The sequence below is a fragment of the Hylobates moloch genome, unplaced genomic scaffold (assembly GCF_009828535.3).
Source record: "Hylobates moloch isolate HMO894 unplaced genomic scaffold, HMol_V3 SCAFFOLD_2, whole genome shotgun sequence".
NCBI lineage: Eukaryota > Metazoa > Chordata > Mammalia > Primates > Hylobatidae > Hylobates > Hylobates moloch.
Genome location: NW_026652277.1, coordinates 126305204 through 126318362, shown reverse-complemented (window position 1 = coordinate 126318362; position 13159 = coordinate 126305204). Strand labels below are relative to the sequence as shown.

Below are 13159 nucleotides of genomic sequence, written 5' to 3'. Positions count from 1 at the left end.
ATTCGGACTCTTGAAGAATTATCCTCTGCAGCAGCAGCAGCAGCAGAAATCTTAACACAGTATCCCCCACATTTGTGAAATTATGGGAACCACTACAGAAACTCAAGTCTGCCTAATTTGATTACGCCCTGACCCATGGGAAAAGCAGATGTGTGGTGTGTACAACAAAATAAGTGATAGATAGGCCTTACCAGGTAAGCCCTGGAGTCCTTAGAGGTCTCCCCAAGACAAGAGGAACTGAGAGAACTCACTTGTTCAATCATGGGTGCAGTGCAAGCTTAATCTGAATTAAAGCAAATGTAACCTTTTCCCGTCTTAACCACATCTGATTATTCATTTCTACTTTAATGCCCAAGGTAAGGGAACCTGTGAGATAGCCATCATCCTTCTCCCTGACACAGTATCTGACAAATGTAAGTAACCAAGGGCTTCCTCTTTTTGTTAAAATGCTATCCTTCTTACCTCTTTTATCACTTCATAGTTCCTAAGTACCCCTACTGACAGGCACTGGACAGCTATGCAAACATGACACACTCACTCAGCCTCCATCTAAATTTGCCCATCCTTTTGATGCTGAAATAATAAGCAAGATGTTTTTAGATTGAGAGGCAAATAAGCCTTTCAGGAAAGCAACCTCTACTTAGGTAAGACTATCCATTACCTAGTAAATGACCTTTTAAAAAAGATCAATTTAAAGAAGAAAATGGAGAACAAAAACCTCTAGAACTATGGCTACTAATTACCTCTCTACTAACTAGCTGTGTGATCTTAAGAAAGTCATTAACTTTTCCAAAAATCAGGTTTTTCACCAGTAAAATAAGAGGATTGAACTAGATCAGAAAACTTCATCCTAACTATACATTAGAATCACCTCAGAAACTTGAAAAAAAAAAAAAAACACAAAACCATCAATGCTAAGCCACACACAAGCCAAATTATATCAAATTCTCTGGGTATTTGTATTTTTCAGAAGTTCCCAGGTAATTCAAACATGCAACCAGGGCTGAGAACCACTGGTTTAGATTCTGATCTCCAAGCCCTCTTTTCTAATTCTTTCATTTTATGATGTTAGGGTGATAATTTTGGTTACAAGGTCTCAAAATGCAATGGCCCAAATAGCCTCAAAAGAAGTAAGGCCCTGCATACCGTGCCCTTTATGCACACATGACTAGGAGATGTTAACCTGAATTCTAGACATTTTTGGAAGTTAGAAATCCTCTTACATTACTCAGAATGAAAGTAGTGTGGTTTAAATGCACATGCATGCTTCCAAAATGACTAATCCTAACAAGAATCAACTCCTAAACTTGGACACTTGGAAATGGGTCACAATTAGCTCCTGACCTCTCCCTTTTCCCTCTTCTTCCACTAAACCACAAGCACAAGAAAAAAAGCTTGCCTATTAGTCATAATCAAAATATGAAACCAGCTCCAGTTTCAAAGGGCCTTCTCCATCATCAAAGATTTGAAAGTTCCTGCATGGCTGCATCTTTTGATGAAGATCATCTTATAAAAACTCTAACAAAATTACATCCCTTTAGTCGTCAAGGATTAGTTGCCACGTGACACTCAGAAATGGAACTGGTAAAAAATTTTAAGGTAAAAAGAATCATAAAATGTGTGCCCTGTATTAAGCATATTAAGCCTTGAGAATTTCAATTTACGGTATTTTGTAAGATTTTAGTTGAAGAGAAATGAGATAGCAGAGAAGAGTAAAAAAAAAACCATGAGACAAAAAAATGATTATGACGTAAAACCATAAAGTTTATCACTAGGCCCAAAATCTGTATTGCAAGTCCTACACAAACTATATGAAAATGTAACTAGCCCAATCTCAATTCCTGGCTACTTTTGGTAATATCATTTTCTCACGTAAATCTTCCCCCCAAAAATAAAATTCATTAAACTTACTATATTTAACTATAAACACAATAACGAGAAATATTATTTGTGAAATTATTTTTGTAACCTTAAAAATCACAGGAAAGGTGAAAACGCCTTCCTACGTTAACGTTTTAACTAAGTTTAAAGTTAACTAACTTTTCACTAACATATTCTCCTCACCAAATTCAAACATGCAAGACTAAATTTCAACTGAGAGAAATCTGAAAAATATTTCAAACCCCCAAATCCATGTTTTCAGATCCTGTCTGCTTACCCCTTCCTGATACTATACACTGAGATTAACCCTTCCCATTCACTTGGAAACCCAGTTTTAAAAGATATCACACTAGTGCTCTTTTCAAATGGAATTGTCTAACTTTCATCCTTTCTGTAAAGAACTCTCATATCATACACCTGGCATTCTTTTACAAAGCAATTAAATTAGACCAAATATAAGACTCATAAGGTTAGCATTTGTTAAAAGAAATGAGACAGATTTGTGGATTAATATCAAAGCACACGTGTTTTGCTTTTAAAGTATCTAATACAAAGCTTCTCTGATATAAGCCGTATTTAACTTTGCAAGGGTTTTCGAGAAGCAAAATAAAACATTCTCTACATTAAGTTCTTTAGCTTTTTCATCTACAGGCTCGTCTCCAGTGCTTCCATTGAATTCTCCACTAAGATTAAACTGTTCTTATTTTTATACCTCCTGAAGCCCAGGAAGACAGAGGGTTCCCCAATGACAATGAAGGAAGGGAAGGAGGAAGCAACTACTTCTTTCACATAAAACAAAAAAAAAATCTAAGCCAAACTGCAAATAGGAGCAGCTGATAAAAGATGTATATCTCCAATCGCACAAGACTCTTTGGCCTGGTACTGACCCATTACTGTCTTGGGGGAAGGGGCCAGGGAGGTGCCTAGGAACAGCAAAGCAGCTGGGTATCAGCAGCCCAGCAGGGGCAGAGGAGTTAATCTCTTTGGATACCCAACTGCAGGAAGTCATTACATCATAGGCCTTTCCACACCTCTCTCCTACCACGTGTCCCATGCCCCAAGAGGATGATAAGAAACCGTAGAGACTCTCTCTTCGGGTTCATTTACAGGTAGAAGCCATTACGGCCCGGCCTAGCCCCCAAATCTCCCAAACGCCAAAGTGAATGAAGTGCAGGCCCCGAGTCCCCCACACGAGAGCCCTTCCCTCAAACAGTGCCAGAGTCCAGGCCTCGGCGGGAGCAGCGGGTGCAGCCAGTCTGGAGGCCCCAGAACATTTCAGAAGCAGCTAGTCAGAAGCAGGTTTACTGGAGCGACATCTCTGAGAAGGAAAGGTATCAATATAGGCAAGTAAAGGAAGCCGTCCAGGAAGAGGTTTGCAATCACTGCTTTTTCTAATGGGATCGATGCGCCTGTAGGTGTTAACACCCACAAGCTGAAACTTGGACCCGAAGGTTCTCATTCAGCTAGTGACGACGCAACATGCTCCTGCGACAGACTGGAAACCACACATCCAACCCCTCCTCCAGACACTGCGTCCCAAACACCCCCACACCTCTCACTCCACCCACAGCGACCGCACCAGACCCCCACTACGGTAAACTCTACTCCAAAGTTGGCTGCGGACCTACTTCCTCGGCGCTGTCCTGAGGATCCAGCAAATGTACTCCTGTCCGTTCGCCCTTCCCTCGCCAGCGTCCCCTGCCCCCTCTCCTCACCTGGTCATGCCCCAGGCTTCTGGGGAGCCACCTTCCCCCCTCCGAGGCCGTCCCCAGGTGCCCCTACTCCGGGGATCAAAGAGAACCCCCAAAGCCACACAGCGGAGGCTCCCCCTGCCAACCCCTTGCCCTGGAGCCCGCAGGCGCACTCCGACGAATCCCAGACGCGTCTCGCGCTGCGCAGGAGGCCCGGCGGGTCCTGCTGCCAGCCCGGGGTGGGTACGCACCTTCCAACCGGCAGAGCTGTTGCTGTCGCCCTTATCCTTGAAGTAGGGCACGCAACGCACCATCCACTCGTAGATCTGGGACAGCGTGAGCCGTTTGTCCGGGGAGCTCTCGATGGCGCGGGTGATCAGGTCCGCGTAGGACAGGTTTCCCCAGGCGTTCCGCCGCGACGAACATTTCCTCGGCTGCCCGGAGCCCCCAGCCGCCCCCGGCTGCGGCGGTGGCAGAGGTTGCTGAGGCTGCAGCAGCGCCTGTGTACCCCCGCTCAGCGCGCCCGCCGCGTTGGCTGGCCCAGACCCGGGGTCTTGCCCTCCGGGTGCCAGCACCCGGGCCGAGTCCTCAAGGAGCAGCCCGGAGCCCAGCGTGCCGCTCCCGCCGCCACCGATCGCCATGGCCGAGCCGGCCCGTCCCCCGCCGTCCTCGTCGTCTTCATCGTCCTCCTCCTCGGGGATCATGGAGTCGGCGGCCGTCTCCCCCGAGGGCTTAGCAGGGCTCGCTTGGAGCTCCGGCCTTTGCAGGGGCCACGTACAGGATCGCGGACGGCTCTGGGGCTCGAACTCTGGGTCCAGCTCCACTTCGAGCGGAGAGAGCGGGGCCGGGGAGGCCGGTGCCTCTGCCATCTTCGCCGCCCGCCCGCCCGCGGCTGGGGCTCTCGCGCTCTCCTCTCGCGCCGGGGCGGGGTGCAGCGGGGGAGGGACGTGGACGCCGCGAAGGCTCTGGCTCCCGGGCGCCGCCGCCGCCGCCTGGGGAAGCACGAGAGAAGACAGAAGGAGAGTTGGTTATCCCGGACCGGAGCCCCGTCCTCGGCGAGTCCTCGCCCGCCGCCGCCACCTCCCAGTCTTGCCGCGCCCGCCTCCCAGGAACAGGCGGACCTGGAGACGCGCGGCCAGCGAACCTGGCGCAGCAGACACCGCCCCCCGGCCAGGCCGCGGGGGAGCCGCGAGCGAATCGACGGCCTCGCGCGGGGCAGCCCCCTCCCCCCGCCGCCCAGCCGCAGGTCCCTCCCGGGCTAGGCGGCGGGGCGGGGAGAAGGGGGAGGGGCGCCCGGGGGAGGGGCGGCCGCGCCTTTAAAGCGGGCAGCGGCCGGAGCTGGCGCAGCCGAGCCGCGATCAGAGCCCGAGCTGGGGCGTGCGTGCGTTTGTTTATGTTTCGCTCGGGCCCGCTCTAGTGCCTCCCGCGGCGCCGCCGCTCAAGTCTGTGCTGTCTTCGGCTCTTCTTCCCTTTCCCGGCCCGGCCGCCTCCGCGACCCTCCTGTCACCCCCCCACCCGGTCGAATGGCCCGAGCCCGGGGACTGCGCGGGCAGCTCCCTCTCCCCTCTTCGCCCGCGGGCCAGAGGGCGAACGGGGTTCTGGGCGCAGATGGACCCTTGTCACTTTCAAAAAATAAAGGAAAGACGGAAAGAAGGGGGAGCAGCAGCCCGGCGGGTGTTCGCAGAGGGTCGAGCCCGGCGGGGACGGCCACTTCAGGGTTTTGTGTGGTTTACATTCTCGCGGATTGTCGTCCCCTCCGCCCCCTTCCCAGTCGGGATCCGGGGGAGGGAGCGAGTCGGAACATAAATCTTCCAACAGGTCGGGAAGCGCCAAGTCTCCCGGGCTGCTAGAAAACCCGGACCAGCACGTTCATCACCTCCTTGCTCCCGCTGCTGCCATCTTGACAGTTTCCCCCTTCCCTTGAGTCCTTTAAAAACATTAGCGGGCGAGAAGGGGGGCGCGCACACCGCAGCTCGGGGAGGGGAAAGGGAAGCGCCCGGCCCAGCTCGGAAGCAGATCCGGAGTCACCGGGAAGGCGGCCGCCCGCTGCACGGCTCCGGCGCCTACCTCGCTTCCTTCCCTTCAGGGACGCGGCGGGACGACGCACGATCCCGCGCGGGCCCAGGGCACGGCGAGGAGGGGGCGCGCAACCTCGGCGAAGGAGAAGCGCTCGGGCCGTCGCCGCAGCCCGCCCGAGGAACCGCCTGTCAGCTCGCGCGCCGCCGCCTTCCACATTCCTCCTCCTCCCTTCCACGAGCAGGGCGGCCGCGGCAGCAGCACAAAGTTATAGACACACGCAGGGCGCCTCAACCTAGGCTGACGGCGGGCGGGTCCCCGCCCAGGGGGAGGGCCGGGCGGCGGGCCGGGCGCGCGTGTGTGAGTGCGCGTGTGTGAGCTCGCGCGCGCCTGCGCGGCCTGGCTCCGCGGGGCTGCGGGCGTGGGTGTCCGGGCGCGCGCCGTGGGCCGGGACTCGGCGGGCTCCCGCTGCTGTCCCCGCTGGGCTCCTCCTCCCTCCCGAGAGCCTCAACGACAACAAAGCGCGGCGCTGGCCCGGGAGAGGACGGAGAAGAGGGAGCGGCGGGAGCGCACAGCCCCCAACGCTCCAAGGAGCGCAGCGGCGTGGCCTCCCCGACTCCGGGCAGGGCGCCTGGTACCAGGGGTCCCTGGCCTGCGCGTCCGCCCGCCGGGCTCTGGGCCAGCCCCGGTGTCCAGTTCCCTGTTAGAACCCGACACCAGGTAACACCCGAGATAAGATGCTGGCCGCAGATGGCCAGGGTTATCGCGGTGTGGAAATACTGAACGGCGAAGATGTTGGTGCCTGCACAACTTCGATAAGCTGATGCTCACAGATTCGATCAGGCACCAAAAGGTTTGCACTGAGTCTCTCACCTCGGACGATGGACCACAGTCGTGTTTCACTTTTCATGGGTTTCATGGCAAACGGGGGAGAGGTGTAACTAACTCCGGAAGAAATGCAAATTTACCCCCGTCCCACATTCAAGAGCATATTCCGAACAATTGAGAAGGGGAAATAATTTTAATCTAATTTGTAAATGACGACAAAACCGCTACGTGGGCATTTTTGACTTTTAAAAAAAGACGTATCCTTTAGGTTAAACGAAAAACATCTGCACAAGTCCTTATTCTACGATCCGTGCCCCAAATCGCTTATTTGTACTCTACGAATGCACTACACGCGACATGCACACCAAAAGTCTACACACTAGTTCATAAATACATTTTTAAAAAATCCTTGTAAGTCACCGAAGATAGCTCAGAGTCTAGAAGCGGGCTCCTCAACGACCCCATACACAAAAAGGTCCAGCCCAGCGTACGCAGGAGCCAGCCCGCCCCGCCGCCTCCGGGCTCCGGGCTTTGCGCAGCGCCCGTCACTCAAGTGACGCGCGGCCCCGCCCCTGCACCAAGCTAGTTCGACGCGTACAAACAGATGATGTCATCGTCTCCACACGCGCGTGACCCCGGAGCTCTCCGCCGCGTCGCCATTCGCTGCGCCGCTTACTCGTCAAGGCACGCCGCGCGCTGACTGGCCGCGGCCACCAGTCTCCAGGCCCCAGACGCCCCTCTCCGCCCCCCGCCCCCGCCCCCCAGCAAATAATAAACAATCGAGTAAAATTCTAAGGAAGGAGAGAGAGGAGAGGGAAAAAAGGAGAGGGCGCACTAGAAACCAATCCTTCGCGCGCTGGCGGTGGGAGGGTTCAAGGGGGGACGCGAGAGGACGTCGGACGGGAGGAAGGGAGCCGACTTGGGGCGGTGGGTCCTCCAGCGACGAGGAGGCGTCGGGGCGGAAAGTTGCAGCGCACTCGACTGGGCGCGACTGGCAGGGTAGGGGGCGCTAGGGCCCGGAGCGGCGGGGCTGGGGGCTCGGGGGCGGGGCGCGACCCTCCGAGGGGGCGGGGACTGAGCGGCGCTTGCCGACACGTGAGGGAGGAGGGCGGGCGCGCGCCGCACACGCTGGGCCGGGGCGCGCGGCTCTGGTAGCGGCGCGCGCTTGTTTACCAGCGCACGTGGGTGTTATTTTTAAATGGAATGTGGCGCTGGCTGCGCTGCCGAGTGGCGGGCGCGTGGGGCCGCCCGCGCTGGCGGGGGGACGCGGCGCGGCCTCTCCGGGCGCTGCTCGCGAGACAACCAGGCTGTCCCCACTGCGCGCCGCTGGCATAGCCGGCGGCCGGGGCCGGGGAACCTGATTGAGAGTTTCGCGCGCTGCCCGAGCCGCGGCAGAGACGACAGTTTCCCGCCGCGGAACGCCGCCGTCTTTGCGCCCAGCTCAGCTCCCGCATTCTCACATTCAGGGAACAAAGCCTCCTGCTTGTGCTTCGCCCAGGAGGCCGCGCCAGTCCGCGGCTACGGTTTCTAGAGCAGATCTCACACGCGCACACACTCACTGGCACACATACTTTGGCCGCGAGGTGGACCCTCAGCACCCTACGTGCTCTGTGTCCTCGCTTCCTTGTACCGAATGCCGCCAGTCCACATGTACCTGTCTCGTGGGCATGGGGCTCTGCCCACATAGAAATGCGCTTCTGCTATTTCGGGTTGCCCTTGGAAGGGGAAGTCTGAGGAAGGGGGTTCTGACTGCTTACTGCGGTGGCTCCTCCTCACGAGGCACCTCTCCTCTCCTTGTAGGCCTGTCCCACTGAGAAGCCCCGGGTTTGCATTTGGTTTACAGCCTGGGAGTGTGGACGGTGATGTACGACCACAACTCGGCTTCAAGTGCCAGTGCTTGGGGTGCGGGTTGGGTATGGTGGTGGTTAAAAGCTGGTCTTCAGCTTTGCACGAAGAACTGGGAGGCTAGATCACCCAGGGCCGCGCATCGTGATGCAGCATAAAATTCCAAGAATTTTCTGTTGCTGGCTTTAAATACTTATAACACTGTAGAAGAAATCCACGCGTTTGCTTCTCTAAATCTAAGCAGTCTTTTGTCATTAGAGTGCAGACCTGCAAAAGTAGAAAGAATGTGTTTACAGTGGCTGGGCCCTCGGCCATTAGATTTTCACTGTAAACATGTTGAGTGTCCATTTACAGAACGCATATCCCAGGGGCATTCCGAAAGAGTGGAAGAGTCAAAGATTCAGTGGATTAACAGCCTTGTGAGCTTCACTTCACAGTGAGGAATTGGGGGGCAGGCACATGATAAAGCCATTTCCCTCAAAGAGCTTACTTGAGGGTATAAGACATGTTACTTGGGGGTATGAAACATGTTAAAAAGAAACATTGCAAGTTTAAAAATAGTAGAAGGCCAGGTGCAGTGGCTCACACCTGTAATCCCAGCACTTTGGGAGGCCAAGGCAGGAGGATGCCTTGAGCCCAGGAGTTCAAGACTAGCTTAGACAACATGACGAAACCCCGGTGTCTACAAAAAATACAAGAAGTCCCGGCTATGGGAGGCCGAGGTGTAAGGATGGATCGCTTGATCCCAGGAGGTCCAGGCTGCAATGAGCCATGATTGTACCACTGCACTGCAGCGTGGGTGACAGAGTGAGGCCCTGTCGTCCCTCCCCCGCCACAAAGGAAAAAAAAAAAAACAGTAGAAGACAAATACAAGAGGTCATACGTAGAGTGCTGGGTAAGTTTCAAGTGAATTGAAGATCAAAAAGCTTCAGTTGGAAGTGACTATAAACTTGCAGCTTTGTAAATGTGCACCTTACCCTTGTAATTCGTGCATATGGGCAAACCTTTGAGAACTCAGAGGTTGAATCTTAGAGATTGTTCTCTTTTAGCTACAAATTTCCTTGACCTTTGCCTTCCTCTTGTAGGCCTCCTTGTTCCTTCTCCATTTCTTCCTACCAGAAGTTATGGTTGTTAATTGAGAGGAAATGCCAGCATTCCCTTCAAGGCAGAATTTTTGGTCACAACTTTTCCCACCTCTTATTGAACAATTTTATGCCCTATTTATTTCTACTAATAATTTAAGGTGGTGATTGTTCACTCTATTTTGCAAATCCAGTCACTGGAGGGACAAAATTTAAGATGTTTACCTAAGTAAGCTGGGTAAAATCACCATTTCAGACACCTAGTTGTGAGGGGATTCGTGGTAGAGGCCAGGGCTCTCCCTCTGAGGGGACACCACTCACTCAGCACTTGTGTGCTAGCCCAGTTCTCCTTGCACCTAGGCCAGCTGGAGCCTCCCTCTGACCCCAGAGCCCACATTCTAGGAACTGAGCCTACTGCCCTTCAGCGAGTGCACATTTTCCTCTTGGGTTGGCTTCTGTGTCCATCTCAATGAAGACAGGAAACCAGTAGGATGAGGTTCCTAACGAATATGTGACCCGTCTGGTATAGCTGCTCCCCAGTCTATGTCTGACACCCTCATTAGTCCCTTTCTCTGCTTACCCTCTCCTCAGCAAATTACTCTTATGCAGTGTGTCTTTATTGAACACCGTGTACCAAAGAGCTATGAGCTGTGGCTCGCCCTTTGGGGCATCATTCCAGACGGGTTTCATCACCACGCTCTCCACAAGTATCTGCAGCTCCTGTCCTCTCTCTTCCCTTTCTTCCCTCGAGCATGACAAACCCTGGCAAAGTGTCCCCTAGGTTGTTACGATGACTGTGGTGCATTTGGAGGGCAAGTATGTATGCTTGCAGAGTAAAAAAAGCCGGGGTTCCAAAAAAGAGTGAATATTTACCTGAAATGGAATTGGATAGAAGAGAAAATGGGAAGAATTCTCTGTTTTGGTAATAGGAGGTAATGATATTTGTCATTACCCAGCCTTGATTTGTCAATAAGTTGCAGGTCCTGAACTAAGCACTTTATTTGCAGTGCTTAGACCTCACAAAGACCATGTGAGGTACATACAATAGTGCTAAGTGGCATGGGGGTTGAGAATTCAGGCTCTGAGTTAAGTCTGATTCCTCATTTACCAGCCATGCAACCTTGGGATGTTACTTAATCATGGAGCCTCATGCCCTTATCCTTAAAATGAGAATACCTTCTAAGATTGTTGGAAGGATTGGGATAATTGAAATTATGAATCTAAAGCACTTAGTATTGGAGCACTAGGGGGTGCTTTAAAAATAGTCATGCCCAGGCTCCACCTTGGACCAACTGAATTAGAAATTCTGAGGGCAGGGTCTGGCATTGATTGATTGATTGTTGTTGTTGTTGTTGTTTTTAAATATTTGCCAGGTGAATCTAAGGCAGTGAAGGTTGAGAACCCTGAGATAGAGGTCTCTGTGCTGCACATGCCAGCGTTTGCCTTCAGCTCTGACTCTCTGGTTCCTGCTTAGAGTGAGGACAGAGCCATGAACTGACTACACACAGAGGGCAGCTTCCATACACATCTCCATTTATTTCTAGAACAACCTTCCACAGCAGGGACCATCCCTCTCATTTTACCAGGATTTGCCTTAGGTCACACAGTGAGTGGCAGGCCTAGGATTCAAACTGAGGATTCTGAATCCATGGTGCATTCTCCTCTTCCCCAATACTGCACTGCCTCTCCAAATGGGCCTAAAGAAAGGGGGCTTTATGTGAGCCTTTTGGCCTAGGGAAAAGGGGCTGGAACCAGGTAAGCAAACATAACCCAAGACACTTCCCCAACCTGTCTAAGGCTAGTGGTTATCTGGCCAAATCTGCCCCAATAGGGTTAGTTTTTGGTTCTCTCTAGTGTTTTTTAAATTTTTGATCTCTTGAGGTCAGGAATTCAAGACCAGCCTGAGCAAGATAGCAAGATCCCCATCTCTAAAATCTTTTAAAATTAGCTAGGTGTGGTGACATGCACCTGTAGTCCCCCAGGTGCTTGGGAGGCTGAGGTGGGAGGATCACTTGAGCCCAGGGATTCAAGGCTGCAGTGAAATATGATTGTGCTACTGCACTACAGCTTGGATGACAGAGAAAGACTCCATCTCTTAAAAAAAAAAAAGTTTCTTAGTCTGTTGCCAACATTTAAAAGGAAGAGATTTCACCTAAAATTTGGATTTCTAGCTCTTCTTGAGAAATTGGAAGATATGGTAACACTGGCAGTATACCCACAGGGCAACAGTTAGCTGGTATGTGCTCTAGTTAGTTCACCTCTTCCTCATCAGGCTCTCCCCACCAATCTCTGGGTGACTTAGCCACCCTGATTTGTATCTTCTACCTTCACAGTGGCATTGACCCACTCCAGTTCATGAGAGACAACTGTGCACATCCCTTGGTAGTTTGAAATGGACTATTATGGGAGTATTTACACCACAGAAATTGGCAAATAGTAACCATCGAGGCTTGCTTACCTTTTTTTTTCTTTCCTTTTCTTCTTTCGAAGGGCCAGTCTGCCAGCACACCATTGCCCCTACTCCACTCAGCCACTGTCTTGCATTCTGAGGAGGAAGATTTGTTCTGAATAGAAAGTAGAGGAAACAGAAGCACTGGAGAAACTGTACGTCGATTCTGCTTAGCAACTGATTATACATTATCTAACCTTGTTTTTAAAGTACTTCAATTTAACACAATGGAGCAAATAACCAGAACAAACTTCCTGATGAAAACTAAAGCTGGATAAGATTTTTAAAAAATTTTTAAATGGATTTTATTGAGCTGGCAAAAAAGCAAGAAACCCACAGAGACCAAAAACAAAGGTGGGAAGTGAGCACACTCCTAGAAAATCTGACAACATTTGAGCTTCTACTTTGACAGGTGTGCAGAGTCTGGGACACAGAAGATAAATCCTCAGTCTTGTCCAAGATCAGGAGAATAAGAAGACTCTACCCCCCTAAAAGCAGGAGTCCAAAGGGCCAAAGTAAAGGTGAATGTGAAATTAACTGGCTTTGCAGAAGAGGATCCCAGGAAAAATCGTCTGTCTTGATCAAAGTCCTGAATAAAAGAGTATAAAAAATATTCTTCCTTGAAAATTCATAACTATGGTGTGGTCCATATGTAATATTATGACCAAAATTCATGATACCATGGATTTATTTTAAAAACTTCATGAGCCCCAGTTTGTGGTGCTTTTAACAACTGGCAGAAGGAAACACACATCCTCTTGGAGGGCTATCTTGAGGCTAGGCCCCAAAGAATTTCCATAATCATAATCAGAAAACACAAAACATATAATAAGCAAGGCTCCATGTAACAGCAGACAGAAACAATATGTAAGGTCAAATACACAAAGGCTTGGGTATGAAAATAAGCTGACACAGAAAATAAGTGTACTTAATAGGTTCAAACAAAAAGGAAGTTTGAAAATAGAAGAAAGGAACAAGAGTCTATAAAAAACAACTGAGTAGATTCGAAATCAAAATACTTCTTTGTTTCTCTTCCCAACTAGATATTATGTCCTTGAAGACACAGAGATCAGGCTAAACACTTTATATATTATCGTTTGTCAATTGAAGGAAGTTAGAAACAAAGTACTCAATTTTTTTTTTGAAACCCAGCAGTAAGAATGAGAGTTGTGACTACATTTTTAAAATGTAAATATAAAAACTTCTGTTGTAAATTCCAATCAATCTCTTCTAGAGGAAAGGAGGATAAAATCAAAATTAATTCAGTGCTTCCGGCTGACTGGCCTCCAGCAAATGGCATTGAGCTTTGTTAAGTGGTCCATCTACTCCATTTCTCATCTTGCAAAAATTTGTGAAGTGAGCATGTG

The 13159-nt window shown here is 50.9% G+C and overlaps 1 protein-coding gene across 3 annotated transcripts in view; it reads right to left on the bottom strand.

Moving 5' to 3' along the window:
* FOXO3 (forkhead box O3) overlaps positions 1-11872 on the bottom strand; it is a 131031-nt gene extending 119159 nt beyond the window's left edge. The window contains exons 1-2 of one of the 3 annotated variants that reach the window (XM_058435454.1): positions 11802-11872; positions 8071-8528 (exon numbers count right to left, since the gene is read on the bottom strand). In XM_058435454.1, the coding sequence (XP_058291437.1) occupies positions 8071-8085 (15 nt within the window). In that variant the 5' untranslated portion in view covers positions 8086-8528; positions 11802-11872. Of the gene's footprint in view, positions 1-3823; positions 4565-5448; positions 5610-8070; positions 8529-11801 lie in introns of those variants that run through there. The other 2 variants (XM_058435455.1, XM_032156086.3) reach the window with 2 other exon arrangements.
* Between the last annotated feature and the right edge of the window lie 1287 nt (positions 11873-13159).